This window comes from Camelus bactrianus, chromosome 34 (assembly GCF_048773025.1).
Source record: "Camelus bactrianus isolate YW-2024 breed Bactrian camel chromosome 34, ASM4877302v1, whole genome shotgun sequence".
NCBI lineage: Eukaryota > Metazoa > Chordata > Mammalia > Artiodactyla > Camelidae > Camelus > Camelus bactrianus.
In genome coordinates, this window is record NC_133572.1 from 193,800 (window position 1) to 218,260 (window position 24,461).

Genomic DNA, 24,461 nt, shown 5'->3' on the forward strand with positions numbered 1-24,461 from the left:
AGAGGTTGATGGTGATGATACCAGCAGTGGTTCTGTGTCGTTTCAGAACACATTTTCCCTGAAAGACTTAAATGAAACGTGATTTTTATGATACGTGGTTTTTATCTTGTTATGTTCACAAATTACTGAAGACTTAGTACAAGGTTAAATATTTTCAGCTGCCTAAAAGTAAGGAACAGACTTTCTTGGACACAAAGAGGTGTTCACAGATTCTTCTGAATGCCCTGTATCAGAGGTCTTGGATGCAGTTAAGAAAAACAGATTTTTACACAGGCACTTCATGGTTTACAAGACATGAGTGACTGGAAAACGTTCAAGTTTGTGTGTGTATGCGTTGAGTTTTTCAAGACATGTTGATTTAGTCATACATGGACACGGACATGGATGCGTGTCTCAGAAAGTGAGACGGAAACCCAAGTTCAGGGACACTAAGTATTCTATCCAGACACTGACTGCCACGCTGGCCTGGGGGATCCTTCTGGTTTGGGTCCTTGGCCTTGCCAGCGTGATCCTGGAGCTTCTTTACCTCTCAGACAGCTCGGTGCCTTGGAAGGTGTAGGTCAAGAGTAACGTGCTGCTAGCTAGAGGGGACCCTTTCTCCTGTGTCCTCCCAGTGTTGCTCTGAAAGGAAGGCCTTTGCTCTGCCAGCTGCCAGGCAACATTCCAGGGAGATCTTGGAGCTGCCACACGTGAGGGTGACAGCTCACTAGGTGACACCCTTCCATCCAAGTCAGTGTCCAAGAGAGCCGCAGGGACCCTGGGCTTCAGCCTGAGAGCGTCCAGGTCACCAGGTTGTGAATTGTCATTCCCGTGGGGGTGGGAGCATTGACCTCAGAGTCTGGATAAATTGGTAGTTTCTTGCCTACCTTAAATTCCACTATCATACCAGTTACATAGCTTCTTACTTTTAAAAACCAATGACTACTGTTTAGTCTCTGCCTTCAGTAATTTTTCAAACTGGGTATGTGTCCACAGAGTGTATTCTATATTGGATCTACCAGATGACCACACTTCCAGTAATCATGTTGTTGTCATTTAGAGTCTGTGGCCCGCTCGAGCAAACTGCTGAGCTGGTGCCAGAGGCAGACGGACGGCTATGCTGGGGTGGACGTGACGGACCTCACCACATCGTGGAAGAGCGGCCTGGCCCTGTGTGCCCTTATCCACAGATACCGCCCCGACCTGATGTGAGTCCAGACTCTGTGCTTCGTCGACGTTCCCTACGGGTCTCTGCGTGCTCTGCTGTCAAACAGCCACATTTTGTGCTTTTTCTAGTTTGAGATACATGGTGAGGTATTTTCTTTAAACATCAGTGATTCCTTTTGGTTTAGTTATACTTAAAACGGTGTCTTCCAGGCCTTATGTAGCTCAACCCAGGAATGACTAGCTGAGTGTTTTAAAAACAGCGCTCAGGAAGTCAAAACCTGATTGTGACACCTGGCCAAACCTGTGACCTTCACACGGAGGAAAACTGCCCATCGGCCTCAGGTTGAGCTCTTCATCCAGCTGCTTTGTCCTGCGCTGCTGGTCGTGAGGGGAGCCTGGCCCAGTGTGTGGCTGCAGGCACGTGTGTCAGAGCAGCTAGAGGTGCACACTTACTCGCTTTCCTATGGTCTCTTGGTCTTGTCCCTTGTTGAGGACTGCACTTTCTGCAGGCGTACTCTGTTGGGCCCATGACACTCAGATTGCCTTTTCCCCCTCCAGTACCATTTTCTCCTTTGGCCATTCCATATTTAGGGCAGGACAGCCCTGGGCCACCGTGGTGACCAGTGCACTCAGACTTTCCCATAGGCGTCTGCTACCTTGGAAGATTCAGAAGTAGCAGCTGAGTGTGTGCGACTGTTTCGGCTTTAGGTCTGCTTACGGGCCCAATTTCTGTGTTCATTTTGTTTTAATGATTGCTTGAAGAATCCTAAAAGACACGGTTCCTATTTACATTAGGTGTTAAGTTAATGAGGCAAAAGCTAGTGAAAACAGCCTTGTGCTTAGGAATGGGGACTCTTGAGTGCCTTGAATGAAGGTAAGTGACCTCTTGTGCCCTGTCCCTTAGCTCAGTCAGAGGTGAGTAAAGAGTAGGGCTCAGTCACCCCACAAAGGGGTTAGGAGACGCCAGTGAGGCCCTTCTGCTCAGGAGGGAAGGCAGGACAGAAGGGGGATGGCACAGAGCACTGAATGGAGCCTGCAGTGGGATGAGGGCACTTTCCTGCTGGAACGTACCCAAGACTGCCGGACAGGCCCCGCCTCGGAGCTGTGAGCGGCCAACTTGGCACCGTTCTGGCTGCAGTGACTCCATTCAGGATGAGGCCGCTATGGTTTAATAGGATTAATATACAGAGTAAAGCAGTTTTAAAACCTAGAAAACTGTTATAGAGTCAGTAAGTGAACTTGGAATAAGGCCTACCTGGTTACCTGACGTCTGAATTATCCAGCTCAGGAAGAACGCTGCCAATCTTTACTTGACTGAATAGCAAGAAGCTTGAAGCCCTGTGGGAAATGTTTGTTAGTCTGAATTCTTGGGAAAATTCAGGAAATTTAGCAACGGAAAAATCTTTAGAGGAAAGTTGTGGAATTTCCCTTTGAGTGGAAGGCTGAGTGCGATTTACCAGAGCTGATGAGCACACCAGCGGCTCGTCAGCTCCAGAGACACGGTGATGGTTCCCGGCTTCAGGAGCAGTTTGATCAAGTGGGCTTTTCCTCATGATTGAATGCAAGTCTAAGACATGCATATCACACACTGGCTGCAAGAGGGCACCTAATAAAAAACCTCCTTATCTTGAGCTTATGTTTTAGTAAGAAATTTATGTTATTGGGAAAATGAGGGGCATTGGGAAAACGAGGGGCGTTTTCCCATTTCTCCCCTTTTCTTTCATGGGGAGACCTTCAGTCCTTCTCCTCGAGGATAATTTGCATCCTGTCAGTAAAGGAAGGAGACAGACCGGTGAGGCAGACAGGTTTGCTCTTGGAGTGCAGGGAGGCCCTGTGCCCTGGGTCGAACGGCCCATCCTGACGTGCTCTCCTCGTCCTGTTTCTCAGAGACTTTGATTCTTTGGATGAGCAAAATGTGGAGAAGAATAACCAGCTGGCCTTTGATGTGGCTGAGAAGGAGCTGGGCATTTCTCCCATCATGACAGGCAAGGAGATGGCCTCGGTGGGGGAGCCGGACAAGCTGTCCATGGTGATGTACCTGACCCAGTTCTATGAGATGTTCAGGGACGCACTCCCATCCCGAGGTAAGGGCGCTTGCCCTCCACACCCTTCTTGTGGCTTCCCTGTCTCTCCTCCTGGCCCCGCCTGTGCCGCTGAGCAGACGCGCACTCTCCCTGCTCCCTGGCCAGCGGGCAGGGCGAGTCCCTGGGGCCCTGCTCCACGATTGTTCAGCCTTTCCTCTGACCCAGGTCTTTGCCGTGAACCCTGCAGATGTGCGGCTGTGAGCATTCCTGTCCGGGATCTTTTCCTTGACTCCACCACCCTCTTTCCCTTTCTCTCGGAACCAGCCTCTGTGAAACTGCCTCGTCTTGGTCTCACTGCAGCGCAGCCTCTGCAACGCTGCTCCGCCAGGCTGTTCTCTGTGGTTGCAAGAAGCCCCCACAGCCACGTTCTCCCCTCCTCCCCTCCTCCCTCATCTTTTCAGCGCTGTTCAGACCTTTCTCTTGACATTCTCTCTTCCTCTTGACATCTGTGATCTTGGACAGCACTGGCCTCATTCTGTTTCTTCTGTAACTGTTCCTTCTCTGGCTTCTCCTACCTTTTAGTGTTAACAGAAACCTTCTCTTGGCCCTCAGCCTACTACCTCAGTCTGCCAGCACACCACAGAAACACTCTTGTTGTCCTTCATTGTCCCTCAGAGTGAGTGCAGCGTGTGCTCACAAGTGCTGGCCGTGGAGCCTGACCTGGGTCAACCCCTCAGTGCTGCTACCTGTTCCATTCTGGGCAGGTTACTGTTTCCCTGTGCCCCAGTTCCCCCATCTGTAAAACAGATGATATGCATGTGATTATGTTGTGCTGTGCTAAGAGTATTTGGCAAACAGAACCACTTAAAGAAATGTTAGCAATGTATTATGACTTTCAATTACTATTTTTAAAATAACTAATGAAACATTGGAATCCACAGGGTTTAGGTACTATTCTCCAGTGTTTTCTTGCCCACACACTTGTAGACATCTGTGGCTTTTTCCGATGAGATACACAGTTCTTACAACTAATCCACAACTTAACACCAGTGTACCCATTCCAGGGACCCCTCTTTGTGTGCAGTTGAGCGCAGGTGTCTGCACGTCCCCGGACCTGATCCTGAGGCACTTCTCTTCTCCCCCTTCCCTACCTTTCTCTCTGTGCCTGAACTGTTCATCACAAGGGAGGCTTCAGCATGCTGCCATAACTAGCAGTCACAGGCAGACTTCAGTGTTGGAAAGCAAAAGTGGACGTTTTTGTGACTGACTTGGAATGGGGAAGAGTTGGGTTTGTTGGTGTGGACGGAGAAGCGAAGCCCCAGTGGGCACTTCCTCTGTGGGGGTGCTGGGCTGCCGTGAGCCTCCTGCAGGGAGGGTGGTCCTGTCCAGGACTCTGAGGTGTCCTCCGGGGCTGTCCCCGAACGTTGCTGATTCCTGTCCACAGACGCCTTGGACCTGAATGCTGAGGAGAAAGCTGTCCTGATCGCCAGCACCAAATCCCCCATCTCTTTCCTAAGCAAACTTGGGCAGACCATTTCTCGGAAGCGCTCTCCCAAGGTAAGTGGAAGGGTTTTTCCTCCAGCTGCAAAACTGATGGCAAGGTGCAGGGGCTGGAGTAGTGCAGTTCCCTCTGTTCCCTGCAGGACAAGAAGGAAAAGGATGTGGACGGTGCTGGGAAAAGGAGAAAGACCAGCCAGTCAGAGGAGGTGAGAAATACCGGGAGCTGCCAGGTTGATTGCACTGAATTGCTCTTCTTGGCTTAAGCCCTTAATTTTCAAATTGGCATTGCTGAAGCATTTCAATTCATCCTTCGTGAGAATTGTGCACACAAGTGCTTTCTGTGGCTTTTTGCCTCTGTCCAATCTTTTGAAGAGCATCCAGGGACATGTGTGGCCCTTACTGGGCCTTCCTGTCTCTTTGGAGTCAGTCATTTGGTGAAGGGCAGTGGCTTTCCTGGGGTGTGACCACACCAGCAAAAGCCTGCGTAACTGCTTATACTGCCTCTGTGCCTGGGTCCACCTGGAGATGAGAACCTGTGCCAGGCCCCAGCTCTGACCTGGGGGTGGTGTCGTGGGAGGGCTCCCCTAACATGGGCTGCCTCTCAGGGGTCCGTGTTCTCCAGGAGGACGCACCCCGGGGCCACAGAGGAGGAAGGCCCATGCTGGTGAGCACGCTGACTGACCGGCGGATGGACATGGCCCTTGGCAACCAGAACAAAGTGAAGTACATGGCAACCCAGCTGCTGGCCAAGTTTGAAGAGAATGCGCCCGCACAGTCCACAGGCGTGAGGAGACAGGTAAACCCAGCTCCCAGCTCGCCCGTCCAGTGCTGGTCTGGCCACAGAGGAGGGAGAGGCGTTGCCAGTCGAATGGAGCTCGAGGGTGGTGTCTGCGAGCAGCAGAGCAGTGCGTTCCTCTCAGGGCTGCTGTGCCCTCACCTGTCGGGCCCTAGGTGTCTGTGACAGGAGTCCATCCAGGATCTTTAACACGTCGTGTCTGAATCTGTGTTCACAGGCGCACTTTCACACACATGCCCACACGTGCATAAGTAATAAAAGAAATACCTGCTTGTGGAAGAAAGTGCTGAGGAGTACAGTGAAGGTGACTGAGGTGCCTATAGCTCTGTTACTGTTCTGCTGTGTTTCTGCTCTTTTCAGTGCATTCCTGTTTTCATAGTTGAGGTCATTCTTTTTGGGGGTGTTATTAGGTTTATTTATTATTACTATTATTATTTTTTAATGGAGGTTCTGGGGATGGAACCCATGACCTCGTGCCTACTAAGCATGTGCTGTACCACTGAGCTACACCCCCCCCCCCCCCCCCAGTTGAGGGCATTCTTAATACAGACTTTTCTGTTCTGCTTTCTTCCTGTAACTTTGGGCGTATCTCTGTGTCCCAAACTGTTCATCAGCCTCTTCCAGAATGTGTGTGCCATGCCTTTCTTAATCTGTTCTCCAGTGCTGGGTGTGTAAGTTGTTTCTCATCTTTCGTGACGAGTACAGAGGTGAACATTCTCATGATAAAGCTTCTTTCGTGTGTTGCAGATGGTTTTCCTAGACTGTCCTTGTACTAGGTCAAGAACATGAACTTTTTAGAAATGAGATATAGTTGATTTTCAGTGTTGTGTTAGTTTCTGACGTACAGCACAGTGATTCAGTTATCCGTACACATATAAGGAATGTGAACGTTTTAAAGATTGTCCATGGACGCTGACTTGCGTTCCCAGGGGTCCTGCCTGAGAGAGCTGGGCGGCGACATCTGTGAGGTCTTGTCTCTCCTCTTGCTTGTTTAAGTCACGAGGCCTCCTTTCATGGGGAGGTGCTCGGATTTTGAAGTCCACACTGAAGGTTTCCCACAAAACTGGAGCTGAGCTGGCGTCTGGAGGCAAGGGAGCCTGTGCTCACCCCCTCTCCACGTCTTTGCATACTACCCAGTCCTGGGTTAGATTTCATGCTCCAGGTGCTGGTGCTGACATGGCTGCAAACCTGCGAGGCTGCCAGGTGGCTCTGGCGGCCTGGTGGCTCTGGCAGCCCAGGTTCCATCCCATGTTGGGGAATGGAATGCTCCCCATTGGAGGGAGTCTGCCCCCAGCGGAAGGTTGCTTTCCTCATTTCGAGTGGAGAGATTCGTGTTCCAAGCCAGAATCAGTAGTTGAGGCTCAGAGCACTGAGCTAGGGAAACGGTTTGTCAGAACCACAGCTTCTGGTTTGCTTTTCCTGAGCTTGGAGGCGGGTGAGCGTTTCGTTCCCTCTGTGAGTGTAACTTCCTATGAGTTAATTCTGTGCTCCCCACTTCAGTTCACAGGTGTGCGTCTGTCCTCCCTGAGAACCATTTTTGTGTCTGCTGCTTAATGTGTCTTATTTTTTTGTCTCCATGTCCTGCCCCTGCTCATTCGTGGCCCACGGGTCACAGCAGACACAGGAGCGTGGGGTCGGCCAGCCGTCCTGCTTCCTGCCCGAGCAGGGTTGCTCTGCTCCCGCCCCCCGGTGGAAACAGGTAAAGGAACTGCCCAGGGACCAGAACGGTGCTGCCTCCTGGCCTCCCTCCCACCCCTCCCTGGAGCCAGCCGGTGGGGGCCTGAGCTGCCAAGCCCTCGCTCCCGGGAGGGGTCTCTGTGCTCACTTGAGAGGCAACTGTAGGGGAAAGTTGAACAGATGGTGCTGACCTGTTTAATTCCCTGGGATTTGGGAAACCAGTTTTAAGGGTGGGCTGTTAATTTAGTGCTGAAACTAGCTGAAGCTACATGGTAAGTTATTCAGGTACCTTAGTCTTTGGGGTTTTGCTGTTACAACCTTTGTCCCAAGTGGACGTTTTGCTGGCATATTCTCCTGACCACTGGAGGGGAGGCCTGAATTCATCCAGCCTGAGACTCAGCGCAGTGGGCCTTTTGTGTTAAACACGGAAATGTTATCCAAAAAGTAGCGTCATCTTTGGGTTTTCCATTTGTTTCAAGCCCTGGACACAGATGATCATGGGCTTCTTCTTGGTGTTTTGTCTGAAATACTCTTTTTGGAAATTCTCACTGAAGTTTTTGCAGGATCTCCTACAAGGCTGCTGCTTCTAAGCAGCGCAGGGCAGGGCAGGGCAGGGCAGGGCAGGGCAGGGAGAAAGGGGACGAAGGGCCCGGAGGGTAAAGGATGCCTGGTAGGGAGTGGAAGGCCTCTGCCCCAGTTGTGGTTTGGCATCATTGAGGACGGAGGTTCTTAGCGGTCAGATAAGCTGACCCGTGATCCCGCCTATGCTGTGGGGTGACAGCTGCTGCTGGGAGATGCTGGGGAGTAACAGGTTACGTTTTATTTGAACTGTATTTAGGGCAGAGTTTCTTTCTAATCTTTCTTTTAATAATATGCCCCGTTGAAGGCAGGGCCCGTGAGACTGAGATGGACGCCCAGGAGCAATGTCCAGACTCAGCACAAAGCCAAGCTGCTTCTTCCCAGTGCTTAGGTGAGGGGAGGGGAGGGCTTCTGGAAAAAACTCACTGGAAATTCACTTCTGTCTTATTTACTTACCCTTCGCCTAGAGTAGACCTTTGAAGTCTCGGTGGAAGGTATGACTTAAGAGTTAATCTTTAGCTGAGGGCCGGCTGAAGGGGAAGGTGCGCTCTGGCGGGGTCCCCAGACTCTCGGTTCTCCCACTGTTGGGGAGGCGGCCCCGAGGATGGGCTCCTCAGCCGGGTGCGCTGGGCAGAAGGGGCATCCGGGGCTGTGCTCTTCCTGTCGCTGCAGCTGCTGGTAGCCTCCAGCCTGTGCGGATGCCACATGGACGTACTGGGCAACCCGTGACCATGTCAGTGGAGTGGTGTCTGTGCTGCCAGGCTCCCCAGGCAGCAGAACAGGCCCTTCAGGTCAAGGCTGGTCTGTGGAAGGGGCCCCGGAGACGGCAGTTAGAAGGACCATCCGGGTGGGTAGGTGAGAAGCCAGGAGCAGTGCAGGGCCTCTTGCGTCCTGTGGGCTTCGTGTTGTGTGGAGCTGGAGTTATACGTGGACTCAGCTGTGAGAGAAGTGTGCCAGTTCTGACTTTGTGTTCATGGATAATTTATTCCCAGCACCAAGCCAGGGAGGACAGAACACTGGGGGCCGAGCCAGATGCCCTGGAAGTGTAGGGACACACAGGAGCTCCGGGGTGCACCCTGGGGCCGGCCCTTCTGCCCCCTTTGTTGTGGGGGGGGGTGGGCGGGCGCACCTTCCACGACTCCCTCGTTGTTTTCCTGGAAGTGGCTCTGATTGAGGCGGGCAGTAGGGGTGGCGCTGCAGCAGTGACCCGAAGTGGTAGTGCGGAAGAGGGAGGGGTGAGTAATGGCTCTGCTCCAGGACCCTCCTTGTCACCTTCCTGTGAAGTCCCCGCAGCCCTTCCCTCCCCACCCCTCCCCCTTTGATCTCAGAAATGCGTCCTGCAGGCAGTCTGCAGTGAAGCAGCCTTGCTTTGGCAGTGGACTGTCAGTGGGGTCAGGACAGACGGAGGAGCGGTTTCCCTGGCCTCTCCCTCCCTGGCTGTGCTGTGTGCTGCCTACATGGTGGTTCTAGGAGTGAGGAAGTTGAGGACTCCTCCGACCTGGGATTCTGGTGATTTTTACATACTGAGGGGTTCTGTCCATCAGAGACAGACTCACATGAAGGGGATGCCATGGGGAAGGGTAAGTGGGGAAGTGACCACGGCTATTGTGCTGTGTCAGTTAGTGTAAGAGGTTCAGTGTTCACATCCTGTTTCCTGTTCTTGCATTTCCTCAGTAGTTTCCCAGAGCCTTTTAACTGAGTGAGGGGCTGAGAGGAGGGCACGGTGCAGGGTGTTGTTGGAGGTGGGACGTGGGGTGCCTGATGTGGGGAGGCCGTCTCCATGTCCCTTTGCCGGGGGCGGTCTGTCCTCTTTTCTCTCTGTTTGTGACTAAGCCCATGTCTTCTGACCCCAGCTTCCCTGATAAAACCAACGAGGAGGGCTGTGCCCTTGGTCCCTGGCAGTTACTGCAGGTCCAGACTCCAGACTGGTGCAGAGCTGACTCTGATCTGCAGATGGTGTGTCTGACCCCAGGCCAGCAACAGCCTGGGATGGGCCACCTCCCTGAACGTGGAGGGTGGGAAAGGGCCTCCGGAATGCTTTTGGCAAGTGCTTTTGGTCCTTCCAGAACCAGCCTCAGTGTGGCCAGCCACCCTTCACCAGTATTCTCTCTGTTTATGTCTGTTGGTGTAAAAGCGGCGGGAAAAGGAGCATCCTCGGACCTGCCCCAAAAAAGTGATCACACTCTCTCCTTCCCCTACTCCACCTCCCTCCCGGGCACGTGGCGGCCAGCAGGTGACCCCTCTGCATGCTTCGTTGTCCTGCCTGCCTGCCTGCCTGCCTCGGGGGCCAGGGGAGAGACCAAATCAGGATCCCTTACTTTCACTGATAACTGTTAAAAAACAAGGAGACTGTTTGTAGTAGAAGCAGCCTTTCTTGCTACAAGCAAGCGAGTCCTGAGTGGACCTCCAGAGAGTGCACAGCACTGCCAGATCCAGGTGGCTGAAGCTGGTCCTGCCCACAGGAGCACGGCCGCGCAGCACAGACTTCAGCTGTGCTTGACACAGCGCGAGGTCCAGGGGCCTGGGGGCGGCATGTTTTTATGTGGCCCTGTTACATCAGCCATTTGTGTCTTGCTGCCCAGGGAGATGCAGCTGAGGTGAACTTTCTGGAGCTTTTTATAGGGCTTCACTCTGTGCGTTTGGTTCCCTCTGACTTGAGAGCCTTTCCGCTTGCTTATCCAGCTTCTTCCAGCAAACCTGCCCTTCTGCCCACCCCACTCACACTCCAGGCAGGTTGTTGGAGAGCTTTCTTATGGCGGAGTTAACCTTGGATGTGTGTCTGACCACACACTCACGGGAAGTGCAATTTGAGAACAACTTCTTTGATTTCTGTCGTGTGTCCGTAGAAAATAAAATACTGATTTTTAAAGGCAGGGTCTCTGGAAAGACATATTCTCAGCTAAGGCAGCCTATTTAGAAGGTGACCCTGAAATATGTCTGATGTTTGAGGGCCCAGCCTGCATCCCTGGGTCTGAGAGCTGAGCCCGTGCAGAGTCAGTGACCATCCTGTGCCTCATCTCCGCATGAGACCCAGCACAGGGGCATGCTGTGAGTCAGGCAGGATTCTGGGTTCTGTTCCTGTGTTATCTTAGTTGCTTCTCCCAATAAACCTATGAGGTGGGAGCTGTTGTCACCACCCTCTTACAGATGAGACCAAGGCACAGGGTAGGGAGGCCAAGGTCACACGGGAAGCAGTGGAGCCAGGAACAGAATCCTTGTGTGACCTTGGCTTCATCGTGTCTGCAGAGACCACGTGCTCACAGGCTCTGGATAAGAGTAGCCACCTCAGGAGCCTTGGGTCAGTGTTTTCCACCAACGCAGGGCTGTCAGGTGAATCCTCGGTTGTCCAGGGAGCAATTAGAGTGGCCTTCCTGATCCTGGGATGACTGAGTTAGTGGTATCTTCAGGTCAGCGGAGGCAGCCATGTGCCTTTCTCACAGGCCCCACCCTCTTGTGTAGGTACCCAGTCTTTGTCCACCTCTCCCTTTAGTGGGTTGTGCTTTGGTCCCGTGCTCCTGTTCAGGGCCCACTTCCCGCCTGGACTCTCCTCTGGGCTATTCCAGGCACCTTCGGTCTTCCCACTTCTCCTTTCCAGTGTCATGTTGTGGAGAGCTTCACCCTCTAACCTGCCTCTCCTTGTACACCCCCACTGACTGCCTCTAACCGAGTGCCACTGTGTGAAAGAGATGTGTTCGTCCACCTTAGTACTAACCATAGTTCTTTATCTATGTTCCTGACCTCATTGGTGGCCAGGCAGGCAGGACAGCTGTGCAGAAAGTTGTCCTGGAGTCACACGATTTGGTGCAGATGGGATTGTGGTTACTGGGTGGGCACTAGCAGGGGGCAGGGGGTATGCATTGGAATGAACTCTGAATTTCTGGCACTGTCACGTGGTAGGTCCAAATAGAGCATTTGGTCGGAGCCTAAGTTTCTACTTTGTTGCCAACAGACGTACAGGGATCTTGATGCTGACAGCCGTGGCGAGCAGAGTCCCCACCAAGAAAGGGTAAAGGAGCATGACCGTGGCCTGGGAAGCTGGCAGCCAGACAGATGGGGCACGCGGGGGTGAGGAGGGTAGAGGGAAAGTTGGTGCGGCCCCTCGCCCTTTGCTTTTTGCACACTCTTGCCACCCAGCCAAGAGCCAGAACTCTTTTCTAACAGTGATGACCCATACAGATCACATTTACGGTAGAGCATTTGTCCACTCAGCATTCAGACTGGATGCGAATCCTGAGAGTTTGTGCTTCTGTGGACAGCCTGGTTGGATTGCACTGCCTACTCACCTTCCCGTTCCCAAGTGTGCGCCAGTGGAGGGACAGCCTTTGGCCACTGGGGAGGGGTCTAGATCAGTAAGCAGGGGGCGTTTGCTTGGCTCTTTTGCAAGTCCAGGATCTTGAGAGAGAAATACCAAGCTCGTGCCAGTCTGGGGGCTTTTCAGCTGTGAAGAGGACAGGGCTGGGGCAAGACCAGGTGGGTGTGTGAAGCTTCAGCTATAGCCCTTCCTGAGGAACTGAAGGAGGAAGTGACTGCTCACCCAGCCAGCGTGTGGTCTGATGAGTAGCAGAGACGCCCATTTTTAAAAGCCTGCAAATTTTGTGAAACTTTTGGTTGTTACTGTTACCCTTAATTGACCCCTGAGTGGGTCTAGCTCTGTGGTGACAGTGAAGAATCATGTCTGTTAGTTTCACATGAGCCTTTTTCTCTTATTTTTGCCTCCGCTTTTGCTGCTGCTCCTCAGGGAGTGCAGAGCCATCTTCCCGCGTCACTGAGCTGGGGGTAGGCCGCCCAGGAGACCGGAGGGGCTGCGGTGCCTCGCACCACGTCCTCCCACAGGCACTGCATGAGCCAGCCCGTTTCTTCCTTCTTCCCAAGCTGGTTCCTCTCAAAAAGAAAACTAGGCATTTTCACTGAACAGGGCAACGGCCTGCGTTTTGGGGATTGCATACTGAATGAGGTCCTGAGGTGTGTAATGAAGCAGTGCCTCAGTGGAGAGAAGTGTGTTGAATGAAAGAAGAGATTAGAGGGAGAAGCTGTCAGAAGTTTGGGGCTGCAGGGCACAGCAGGAAAGGTGGGATTTTGAACTCAGGAAAGTTTGCAGGCAGTTTTCTCTCATTTTCCCGGTGGGCTGGTTTCCAGATTCTTCAGTGCAGGGCTCCTGTCCAGATACTCTTGAGGGTTTATGTTCCATCTAGGGCCTTCCCTCCATGGCTCATAACCAGCCTGCGCACGCACCTGCTCTCCGCCCCACAGCTCTGCCGTTCAGGGAGCTCGGTCCCTCCCTGTTTTCTCTGAGCCGCTCTGAGCTGAAGTAGAGAGCTGAGGGGCCAGGGCTTCTCATCACTGTGACAGCACCCCTCCCTGTGCTCTGCAGGTCTCTCCCCCTGAACGTGTGGGAAACCAGGCAGTTATTGCTTGCCGGGCTCTCAGCTGCTTTTTCTCTCTGGGGACCAGAGAGGTCCTGGCTGCTCGAGCCACCTTTGCTCCACATACTGCTTGTGGTCTGCAGAAGACTAGGGGCGGGCTCTGAGGCAGGCAGTTTCTCAGCACCAGCAGGAGTAGGAGAAGCCACATTCCTGGGTTTTGTGTAGAAAGTTCAGGCTTCACTCCAGATGTGCTATCTCTACTGTCCGCTCATTGTAAGGCTGGCAGAGTGATGAGGTGGTAGAATCTCCTTCTGCCAAAGAGAAACCCCAGCTCAGGCCTGAGCACGAAGTGCCTATGTGAGCAGGACACCGCCTCCTGGCTGGCTGTGCTATGCACCCGGGTGGGCGGATGGGGCATGGAGTAAGAGAAAACACGGCTTCCGAGGGGCTCATGGCCATGGGACCGTGTTGTAGCACGAGCGTGGATGTGAGCATGAGGGTTGGTGAGCTGAGGGCCAGTGGGAACCTGCAGCGAGCCATTGGTGCTTCTGGGACTGAGTGTTTCCTTGCTGCATCTGCCATTTAGATAAAGGGTCTGAAACTGCCAAGTTCCTTATGTCAGGTTAGTGTGCAACTTGTAATTTAATGTTTCCTTTGATTTGTCTTTTCCGCCTTGTATTTTATAGCCAGAGCCTGAGCCTTCTCGTCGATTTCTTGTCGACCAGTGGGAGCTTTCTCTTAGCCTCCGCTCCTCCAGCCGCCCTGCCTCTCCCTCCTCTGACTCCCTCCGACAGGTAGCATGCCTGGGATTGGCAGCCTCCGCTCACCTCACCTGCACAGTGCCCACCTGTCTCCTTAGGAGTCCCACATGTGTGCCTGTCGTGCGTGAGAGGTCGGTAGTCGGGCCCCGGTTAGGAGACTGCCAGCTGTCGTCACAGCAGGCTCTGCCCGAGTAAACCCACTTCCATCACAGTGCAGCTGAACCAAGTAACGATAAAACGGTTTTCAGGTGTTAGCTTTTTTTAAACTCCAGATGTCTTCGCGTTAATGTGTTACAAAACACAGACCGTAGTGCAGTTAAATCTCTTAAACAGAGTGGTGAATATGCAGTATTCCAGGAGCCTCTTGATTTGTAATCATTTAAGGAATGAACCCTGCTGCTTCCTGCAGTGGAACTGGTCCCACTGGAGAGTAGTGCACAGCGAGGTTGGAGGATCTTCTTGCCCTTTCTGTCTGTGCCGTGCTCCTGAGCTTGGAGCCTGTGTGTGGAGGCCTGTACAGGTATGGTGACAGCAGTGTGAGTCCAGAGGTTGCTGCGTTTCGACTGTTTCTTACAAGTGGGAGAAGGAAGCCATCTACTTTTCTTGCCAGAAACAGATAGACCTGAGTCTCCACCCTCCTGGGGGTGTGCTTGTCACTATGACCACAGCTCTGAGAGCGGAACTGACGGATACCTTCTCACGCAGACGGCCTGGGGCTGTGATTCCTGAGGGCGCTGGTTTCTGGTGGGAGAGAAGGGTCCTGGCTGAGCAGTGAGGGCGCAGGGCTTGCTCAGGGTCCCGGCCTCACACTTGGCTGCTGGTCCACGCCCTCGCTGTCTGCCGTAGAACGAGGGGAGTGCAGTTTTCTACTCCCTGGTGTCAGCTGTCAGCTGGCCTGCCTGGCTCTGCCTGCTCTCTGTCTGTTGCAGGCTTAAGCTTCCCTGATGTTTCTAATTCAAAGAAGGTTTAGGTCTAAGAGCCACTTGCTTTTCTCGACCACCGAGGGATGTAAGCTGCGGAGTTAATGAGCAAATGGCACCAAACTCTGGAATCTCTTTATTTTAAATTGAAAAATATAATTGCCTCTTCCATCCCAGCCGAACCTTGAGTTGTTTGCTCATCTGTTCTGCTGGTTCTCATACTTACGTAGAGTTAGTTTCTCCCAGAGCCTTTCTCCTGTTTGTCCTTGGCCTGGCCCAGGACATGCTGTTGCTCAGGCTGGTGATTCCTGTGTTCAGCCACTTCCTAATGAGGTTGTTGGCATCCCCGAGACAGCTGCTCCTGGCGTGTTTCTGATTCAGAATTAGCGTCAGGCTCCTCGCACCTGGCAGGCACACAGCTCCCGAGAGGTGTGTCACATCACACACACTAGGGGGCGGGGTCACCCCCGCCCGGAAGGGTGACCTGGACGCGAGGTTTGCTGGGCCGCCACAGGAAGGCTCGCAGCTGAAATCTGTAGTTTTCTCCTGTTCCTTCTTCAGCATTGCTAGAGAGAGGATTGAGGTGGTTGGATTTTTTTTCTTTTTTCAACCTATAAAGAAATAATTGCTCCTGGACTAGAAACACATTCTGACTTCCTAGGACTATGCTGAGTGATGTGCCTGCCAGGCTGCTTGTAGCCGCCTGCTGTGCCCCAGCCAGTCCGGGAGGCCTTGGTCTCAGGGCAGGTGGAACACGTGGCTGTCCATGGGGAGGAGGGTTCTTCCCAATAAAACCCAGGGGCATCTGCCGCACAGGACGTCTCCGACCAAAGCCTTATCAGGGAGGAGGGGTGCCTCCCCAGGGACACTGGGCAACTGGTGTCTGTCACGAGGGCAAAGGTGGGCCTCCGGTCCCTTTCTAAATGAGGAAATAACCTCCGACGCCCTCTCCGGGGCCCTGAAACACGCCACAGTCTGGGCCCAGCTGTCTGGAGGGATGTGTTCCTTTTGGGCTCTCTGTGCGATTTGAGTCCTGGAGAGAGGCCCCTCCCACTCTCGTCTCTGTGTGCGCCCACCCCGCCGTCCTGCCTCCCCCTGCCCTGTGCTGCGTAGTCCAGAAAGACATGAGAGACCAAGGTCTCCTTCCTGAGTTGAGTTGTTGCTGTAGCTGATGCTCCTGCCTCTGCTGACACCAGTGTGTGGACACCGACACCAGGGCTCCTGCTTGTGGGCACTGTGTTGGCATGACTTGCTGCTGCACCTTGCATTCATTTTGTACCTGTCAAAGGTTTTTTTCCTGTCTTCTTAACTTATTTTTTTCCTTCTCATTTCCCTTCATTCTGGTCATTTTATAATCTCCAACCAATAGAAGTACATAAAGATGTACACGGGCGGAGTGAGCTCATTGGCTGAGCAGATAGCCAATCAGCTTCAAAGGAAAGAACAGCCCAAAACCCTTCTAGACAAGAAGGAACTGGTAAGAGATATGCTCAGAGCCCTGTCTGTGTAGATAAAACCTGGTTTGTTCTGAGTGTCTCGGTAATGGACACAGCCAGTATGTGCCACAGGGTAACTTCTTTTTGAGGTTGTCTGAATTTTGTTACTGAGTTTCTAGGTCGCTGTTTAGAATGTTGTGTGAAAAGCGTACTCAATACATCTCAAGTGGTTGCTCTAGAGTACAGAGGCCTGTGTCCGTGGAGAACCACAGGAGTACCTTCAAATCAGAATCTGTCCAAGTTCTTTGGTTGGATGGTCATGAAATTGTGTAAAACAGACTCAGGGCTCCTCCCGGCTGTCGGCTGATGTCAGTGCCGAGTGCCGTGCGGGCCTGTGTGGCACCATCACTGCGCTGGTTGGATGCCCCAGACACAGATCGCTTTGTGAGGGTCAGCCTCACTTACGGGGAGGGTAGTGTGCCCTCGGGAGGTGGGCCTAGGAGGCACTGGCCTGATGTGTGCGCCTCCCCCCAGGGCTCGATAAAGAAGGAGTTCCCACAGAACCTGGGGGGCAGCGACACGTGCTATTTCTGCCAGAAGCGGGTCTACGTGATGGAGAGGCTGAGTGCCGAGGGCAAGTTCTTCCACCGGAGCTGCTTCAAGTGCGAGTACTGCGCCACCACCCTGCGCCTCTCAGCCTACGCCTACGACCTTGAGGGCGGTGAGTCTGGGGTTCCTTTCTCCGTTCGGGTGCATCTTAGGGTCTCTCACTGCATTCTCACGTGCACATCTTTTCGTTCGGTGCCTTCTGAGCCTATCCATCCTCCCCCCTCTATTCTTTGCATTTTCTCTAAGACTCCTCCTTAGCTTCTGCGCAGTCACCAGTCTGTATCAGATTACTTGTAACGATGGTGAGAAGGATGTGCGTTTACCTCAGTCATTTCTCGGCTTCACAGACTCCTCTAGAGGCCTTAAGATACAGGGACCCAGTGAGAATAGGTTCTTTCTGTCTTTACTTTGGAGAAGATTCCCAGGCTTATAGGAGTCACATTTCTTGCCTGTGGTCCAGTGTTCCCTTTCCCTGTCCTCCTACTTGAGCTTCCTGAAGACGACTGCCCTCTCCAGCATCAGCCTCTCTCTGATGAATTGCTCAGGGCCTAATCTGATTTACTATGCTGTTCAAGCCCAGGCCTTTTGTGATGTTTGTTGGTTTTAGAGTGGAGTGACCTTGATAAAGCAGAAGGTGGAGAATCATGCAGATAGGTAATGAAACCTGAAAGAGAGGCAGACAGAGGCAGGTCTGCCACCTGAAGACCCTTTGAGGTTAATTGAAAAAGGTCACAGAGGCTCTGATGGTTCCTAGTCCCATTCCTGCAGGAAGTGGAAGGAACTTCATGAGAGGCAACCCCACTGAGTCAGAAGCAGTAGAAAGAACTAGACTAGGAGGGAGGGGAGTGGATCCCCATGGGGTGGTGTCAGGTCACCACACTGATGAGCTACTTCATGACTGTGGAGGCTGCAGGGTGACATCCTGCAGGAGGGGCACCACGCGCCATCCTGGCTGTCAGAATAGTTAATCTCCAGGCAGGTCTGTCCCAGGGAGGCAGGAAGGAGCCGGTGGTGACTGGAAGCAGGCGGACTCACCACTCTGGCAGCCAGCCCTCCGTTCTGCCCCGCAAGGGGAGAGTTGGGACAGTTGTCCGCACTGCTGGGGGTCAGACTTTGCCCCCGTCCCCAACACCTGGTTTTGGGTAACATCTTTGATCTCCAAAGGTAGGAGTTGACGGAGGGAGCCCATCCAGTGCTTTTAAATGTCCTCCATGCTTGGGTCATTCTCTTTGGTCCCCTCTCTGACGTCTGCCTGGACAGTCCCTCATGCTCCAGCTACCTGATCCTTGAGCACTCTGCCCGTAGGTCATGCCCCATGTTCCCTTGAGGACGCAGATGAAGGGTCATGGGAGCTTGCACTCCCATCAGGGAACGCAGGTGAGATGGTGTGAGAGTGACCGGGGCTGAGGGTGCAGTGCAGAGTGTAACAGGGTTCAGCGGGGGAGCTCGTGGGGCTCAGCAGTTCCAGGAGCACCGTCCCTGTCCTTATGGGAGTCTGAGCTGGTGGGAAAGGACGAGATGGGGGCGCAGCCAAGGAGGGACTCACCTGTTGAGTGCGGCATTCCCGACAGTGGGTCAGCAGCATATGTGTGTAACAGAGTACAACTCACCCATAAAAAAGAAGGATATTTTGCCATTTGTGGTCCTTCATTCAATTTTTCTTCTTTTTACTTCAAAAACCAGAATTTTATAACTGGGGCATAAACATTTCCATTGCATCAAAAACAACAAAATACCTAGAAATAAACTTAACCGACGGGGTTACCCGTAGTCTGACAACTGTGAAACATTGATGAAGGAAATTGAAGATGATACAAAGAAATGGAAAGATATCTTGTGCTCTTGGATTGGAAGAATCAATATTACCAAAAAGTCTCTACTACCCAAAGCAATCTACAGATCCAGTGCAGCCCCTGTCAGAATACTTGTGACATTTTTTCACAGAACTAGAATAAACAATTCCAAAATTTGTACAGAACCACGAAGGACCCCGAGTTGCCAAAGCAATCTTTTGTAGGTCTTTCCCCCCCCCCCTATTTTTTGATCACTAATTCACTCTTCTTAGTCAATATTGGTCTGTTCAGATTTTCTGCTTCTTTATGACAGACCTGATGGGTTGTGTGTTTCTAGGTGACCCAGCTTTTGGCCCATGATTGTTTATAATAGTTTCTCGTGATCCTTTGTGTTTCTGTGGTGTCAGTTGTAATGTCTTCTCTTTCATTTCCAATTTTGAGTCTTCTGTCTCTTTTTCTGAATTAGTATAATAATGGTTTGTCAATTTCGTTTATCTTTTCAAAAAAAAAACAACTCTTAGTTTCATTGATCTTTTTTATTGTATTTTTGGTTAGGTTCTCTAGTTTTGAGAACAGGAAAGTTCATTTGTCAAAGGAACTGCTCCCCAGATGAGAAGGAGGAGTGGGGTTACTCCTGTTTCAACAGTTTCTGTAGTAGGGTCTATCCTTTAATTTTCAAAAGCCTTGGCTCTAACTGGGAGTAAAGAAAGAGTTGGGGGGAAAATGACCCTTTGTGACTGAATCCCACTACCAGCTTCATGGGAAAATGTTTTTCACACTCTTGACCACACCCACGGAGAGGCATGCGTGTTACACCGGGACCTGGAGGTCTTGGGCCGCACAGCTGAGACCTGTGGGAAGTAACACTTGACTGACGGTGCCGCTGTGCACTCTGATGCTTCTCACTCAGTTTTATTCTGTTTCATTCTAGTCACAGTCCGTTGTAGGATTTTTTTTTTGGTTGGTTCTGTATTGTTTTTTAATGCTGATCCTGGCCCACTAGGGGTCAAAGCTGCAGCTTGGTGATGGCTTGTGGGGGGAACAGGAGGGGCTCTGGCAGAGTTAACGGTCAGTGCCACCCCACCCCCAGCAGCCTTCACGCCTCCACCACTTGTGTTCATTCTTGGTTTCTCCAGAAATGCCCCTCTGGCCTTGCATGTGACCACACTTTGTTCTCCACACACTGCCACTTTGTCTGCTGGCCCTCCCACACAGGCTTGTCTTTTCTCTCAGCCCTGATTAGGGTATGGCTCCGTGGCCTCCACACATCCAGGAGAGAAGGGCCTGGCCTCCCTGAACAGGAACCCTTGGCCTGGGAAAGGCTGGGGCTGGGGTTGGGGACTAGGGCATCAAGTTCAGATTTTCAGAACCTGCTCGCTCCCTCTTACTCCGCCTCTTGGTGCCTGCAGGTAAATTCTACTGCAAACCACACTACTGTTACCGACTGTCCGGCTCTGCACAGAGGAAGAGACCAGCAGTGGCTCCTCTGTCTGGAAAGGTAATAGTGATTCATCTTGGTGGCGGTGGGGGGTAGCAGGTGCCATTCCAGTGCAGTAACAGGTCAGGGTGTGGCCTGCAGGCAGGCCCTGAATGGCCGCTGAATTGCCTTTCCTGTGAATGGGGACGGTCTGAGAGATGGTCACAGTCCTGTTTGGGGAGGGAACAATGTTTCAAGCATAATCTCATGTTATATCTCACTAAAGTAATGTTCCATCACCACGTAAGTTGGATTTGGAAACCGTGTCAGGCCCTCCTTTATGCTCACTGTGTACAAAAGAAGCCTCTGCCTCCAGAAATAAGTACCTTTCTGAGAGGAGGACACTGAAAAAGGACTTGGCTATAAATAAATGCTCTGCGGCCAGTTCCTTTAACTTTACTTTGGGAATTATTTATCTTCTTTTTGTTTAATGAGAGTAATCAGCTCCTGCCCCATCTTTGTCAGGGAAGCTGGGTGTCCTCTTCACCGTGTGGTGTTGCCGTGTTGGCCTGCGGGCTTCCGCTGACTGCACAGGGCCTGTGGGAAAGGGGTCCCGGGTGGTGAAGACTGTGTCCCGACGTGACTCCAGCTGCCTGGTGGAGCCAGCCTCCTGAAATGGGGGTGCTCCACTCAGTCCCTCTTCCTCTCTCGCGGACTCTCTTAGGAGGCCAGGGCGCCCCTGCAGGACGGCCCCGCCACAGACACCAGTGGACGCCCCAGCGCCGGTGCCAGCCCTGCCGAGAGAACTCCAGGTAGCCTCACTTCCTTGTTTGGCTGGGTGGCGCGTCACTCTCTCGGCCTCTGTGATAAGGCCAAGGGGATGAGCCAGCACTTCCAAAACAACATCTCCTCGATTGGGCATCAGGTGGCCCAAAACCCTCTGGACTCCTTTTTCATGTGCCAGCTGCTTGCATTTGGAGTCCCTTTTCTCTATGGCCTGTCAGAGGTGCTGTTACAAATCAGAGGGGAGTTTCACTGGCAGACTGTGAGCCAGTAGGGGTGGCACCGCCAGGCTCGGCCTCGCCCATGCAGAATCTCCAGGTTAGACCGCTGCAGCCCTGGGACTCGCCCACACCCATCAGACACCTTGGGGGCTGGCCCAGGCCCTGTCAGGTAAACAGGAGTTCAGAACAGGCTGCTTTTAGCGCTGACCCCGGCGAGGTAGCAGGCTCCTCAGACACAGAGCGTGGAATTGGGACAAGGCCCGTGATCCGGAAGTGTGTCCACTTCCTCTTTCCTCCGTCCTCTGGCCTCTTTCTTGCTCAGGCGTCTAGACGAGCTGGCCCTGCTCTCCCCTCTCCCCTGCAGCCCCTGAAGGACATGCCTGTCCTGGCTGTCTGAGGGTGTTCACGCTCCTCACGAGGGTCAGGCCCTAATTTGTCCCACTTTCACTACCACTTCTTATGTCAGGAGGGGAGTGCCACCACCCGCAGCCCTAAAAACACGTTTATTCTGGCCTTGAAGGGCAGGAGACGGAATGGCTCGGGGGCACCAGGCTTGTTGTGAATTGTGTTTTTTTCCTTAAGATCACCTCTCTCAACTCCCTGTCAAACCAGCCTGTGAGGTGGGGCCACTGTTCCACAGACATGGGTGGCCCTGACAACCTGCACGGCCCCAGACTGCTCACGGCCCAGGGTCACTGCAGCCAGTGGGGAGCAGTCATCAAGGTCACATTTCTGCTTATCACAAGTGTCAAAGCAAACCTATCTCAAGCAGTCATTTATAGGCTCTTAGAAATCACCCTATAAAAACCATGTAAAGATGATCAGCTAAGGCCAGAAACTGGAGAGGGAGTTGGGGTGGAATTTCCACAGTGGGAAAAAAGAGGAATTATCCACTCCACCTTCAGATGGGAGGCTCCCGGAGTCACTCCTTTCCTCATGCTTAAGAACTAACGGAATCCTCGCGGTGCTGTTCTGGGGCAGGGGGATGTGCCCTGAGGCTAGGTGGTGCCCCCGGCTGCAGTGCCAGGAGGCTGAGACGAAGCAGAGCCAGTGGGGCTCGGTGAACTCGGCTTCTGCTGCTCCATGTGTCCTGCAGGTGGGACCAGCATTTTGTAGCCATGTTTAAGCCACGAGTGACTTGGTACCTCTACAGCCTTGAACCCCTTTGTAATCTGTCTTTCTCAAAAAGCGCTGACAGGCCTTGCAGCAGGGGAGCTGGCAGATGACATAAGGAAAGGGGTCTAGACAGAGACGCCGTTGTGTGCCTTTGAGCAGCTGAGCACCACTGGGTACTCAGCAGGCGACGCAAGGCGCTAAGCCCTCCTTGTGGGCTTTGGTGCAGAGCGCCTTCTAAAGAGCGAGGCCCGCGAAGGTCAGGCCAAGTAAGCTGAGTACCCACCACCCAGCTCAGTTTGCCAGCCTTACTATCTGCTTTGAGAGCGTGGGGCTTCAGGTTTTTAGGAGTCGTGGAGAATTCAGGGCTCTGTAGAGGAGAAGACAGTGTGAAGCAGGGAGAGATGATGAGAGCTGGTGATGTGGTAAAGTCACGACAACTAAGGCAGAAGCAGCCCGAGGACGTTCTTGATTCTGAAGGTGACGTGCCTCTGACAGCGCAGGGGTGTCGAGATACGGCCCTACGGCCGCCGCAGCCTGAGCCCCAGTTAGAGGTGCCCTCTGGGCTGTGGGAAGGCCAGCGCCGAGGGCCTGAGAGGTTCAGTTGTTTCAGAGGCTTCAGCCTCTGGAGACCTGTGCTGGACCTGGGTGGGCGTCTGACCTGCCCGGCCTCCGCAGAGGAGGAGCAGGGTCACAGGTGTGTTCTATCCTTGGCATGAAATCGACTTCTTTTTCTTCTTTAATGGGGATTTCTTTTTTTAAATCCCAAATTAAAGCTTTGTCTGGTTAGCTAGAACTTCCTTTTGAAAAGCTTCAGGAGAACTCAGGTGTTCTACGACTCCAGGCCGTGTCTTGGGCAGTGGTCGTCGCCCCAGGTCCCCGGCCCACATTCTCAGCTGCGCGTGTAGGGGTGTGACTCCTGCCCCCCGGGTGGAGCTGGAAGCCCTGTGACTGGGTGGCACTGGTTGTTCTGTGCCCCCGTTTCCCTCTTCTCTCGTACATTCTTTTTCTCATGCACCAAAATTACTGCCATTGCAAAAAAACAAACATAGCCCACAAGTTAGAGGAACCTAGTCCCGCATTGTCTGTCTCTGGCAGCCTTGCCTACAGCTGCTGCCTGCTTCAGTGTCTTTGTAATGTGCTTTAAATATAGAAACCTCTCTTTTGTCCTCGGTATCTGTAATGCTTCGTTTCCAAGCTGCTGATACGGACTACTGCAGATCAGTGGGCCTGGCCAGGACTTTCTTACCCTGGCCTCACAGTCCTGCCCTGACTTTAGGAAGCCTTTGGACAACAACAGTCAGAGAAAGAAAACCCCCAAGTTGGGTCTTATCCCCGTGAATACAAGACCCTCAGTTGCAGGTTTTAGGTCCTTGTTTCAGGCAGAGGCACCCCCTCGACATCTGAAATGGTGGGAACCATAAATGAAGCAGACAGCCCCGGGCACCACAGGAAGGGATGGGAGCTTCTCAGCACAGGGACAGAGATGGGGTGGGAGAAGCAGTCCCTTGTCTGCCATCTTCTGGAAAGTTGACAGAAGACTGCCTTGCTGTGGCAGGTGCCTGCCCCGTCCCCAGACACCCCTGCACGGTCACCCCTGGGTTCCATAGTTTGGATGCTGAATGAGCCATTAAGAAATGCAGGCATTCGCCACACCAGCTAGAACAGCCACTTGCTATGAGGAATTCCATTTCTGGGTTCCGGCCGTCAGGAGGACATTACGAGATCTTCCCACTGCTTCTCAAGCCCTCTTCCCTTATAGGCATTTCTGGAAGACCTATTAGTAGAGCAAAGAATTCGGTACCCAGCTTAAACCCCCAGCCCTACCCCGAGTCACGGTAAATGGTGATCTGTGAACATTTATATACATACACGTGTGTGTTTATGCAGGTTGAATTTCACCTGCAGTAGATGTTTATATGTTGTGTCCTAAGTAACAATAACAGTACTGATGACGCTTTTTCTAAGCGTCTTGTTCCCTGGTTCTGGAAGGCAAGGGGGCATTTCCCCTGGGGAGCTGTGCCTGACCTGGCGTAGTCTTTCGGAGGGCCGGAGCAGCCAGGCACACTGGTGCACAGGGGACTTCAGGGTGAGCGTCTCGGAAAATGAGCAGTGCACATGCCCAGCCCCCGAAAGTGACTTAGATGAACCCCAAGAGCCACTTGGCGTTCAGTGTGTGGCCTCCCGGGCCGTTCCTCAGCTTGCTGCTGTCTCTTGGTGTGCACTGTGTCTGTAGGACAGTGGGACATTTTTAGACCCTCCTGAAAGGAGCATCAGCTTGGCCTTGAAGGCCTGACCAGTGAATTAAGGGGTTCCGTACCCC

The 24,461-nt window shown here is 52.8% G+C and overlaps 1 protein-coding gene across 41 annotated transcripts in view; it reads left to right on the forward strand.

The window, feature by feature from the left end:
* MICAL3 (microtubule associated monooxygenase, calponin and LIM domain containing 3) overlaps nucleotides 1–24,461 on the forward strand; it is a 144,454-nt gene that overhangs the window by 74,664 nt on the left and 45,329 nt on the right. For 18 of the 41 annotated variants that reach the window (XR_012504093.1, XR_012504092.1, XR_012504091.1 and 15 more), the window contains 13 exons: nucleotides 1,040–1,187; nucleotides 3,034–3,230; nucleotides 4,615–4,727; nucleotides 4,814–4,876; nucleotides 5,293–5,466; nucleotides 7,082–7,165; nucleotides 9,857–9,955; nucleotides 11,672–11,728; nucleotides 13,772–13,879; nucleotides 16,136–16,243; nucleotides 16,737–16,923; nucleotides 20,014–20,102; nucleotides 20,746–20,833. Coding sequence is in view for 37 of the 41 variants with exons in the window: in XM_074357893.1 (XP_074213994.1) it covers nucleotides 1,040–1,187; nucleotides 3,034–3,230; nucleotides 4,615–4,727; nucleotides 4,814–4,876; nucleotides 5,293–5,466; nucleotides 7,082–7,165; nucleotides 9,857–9,955; nucleotides 11,672–11,728; nucleotides 13,772–13,879; nucleotides 16,136–16,243; nucleotides 16,737–16,923; nucleotides 20,014–20,102; nucleotides 20,746–20,833 (1,515 nt within the window). In the remaining 4 variants the exon portion in view is untranslated. The other 23 variants (XM_074357889.1, XM_074357890.1, XM_074357891.1 and 20 more) reach the window with 21 other exon arrangements.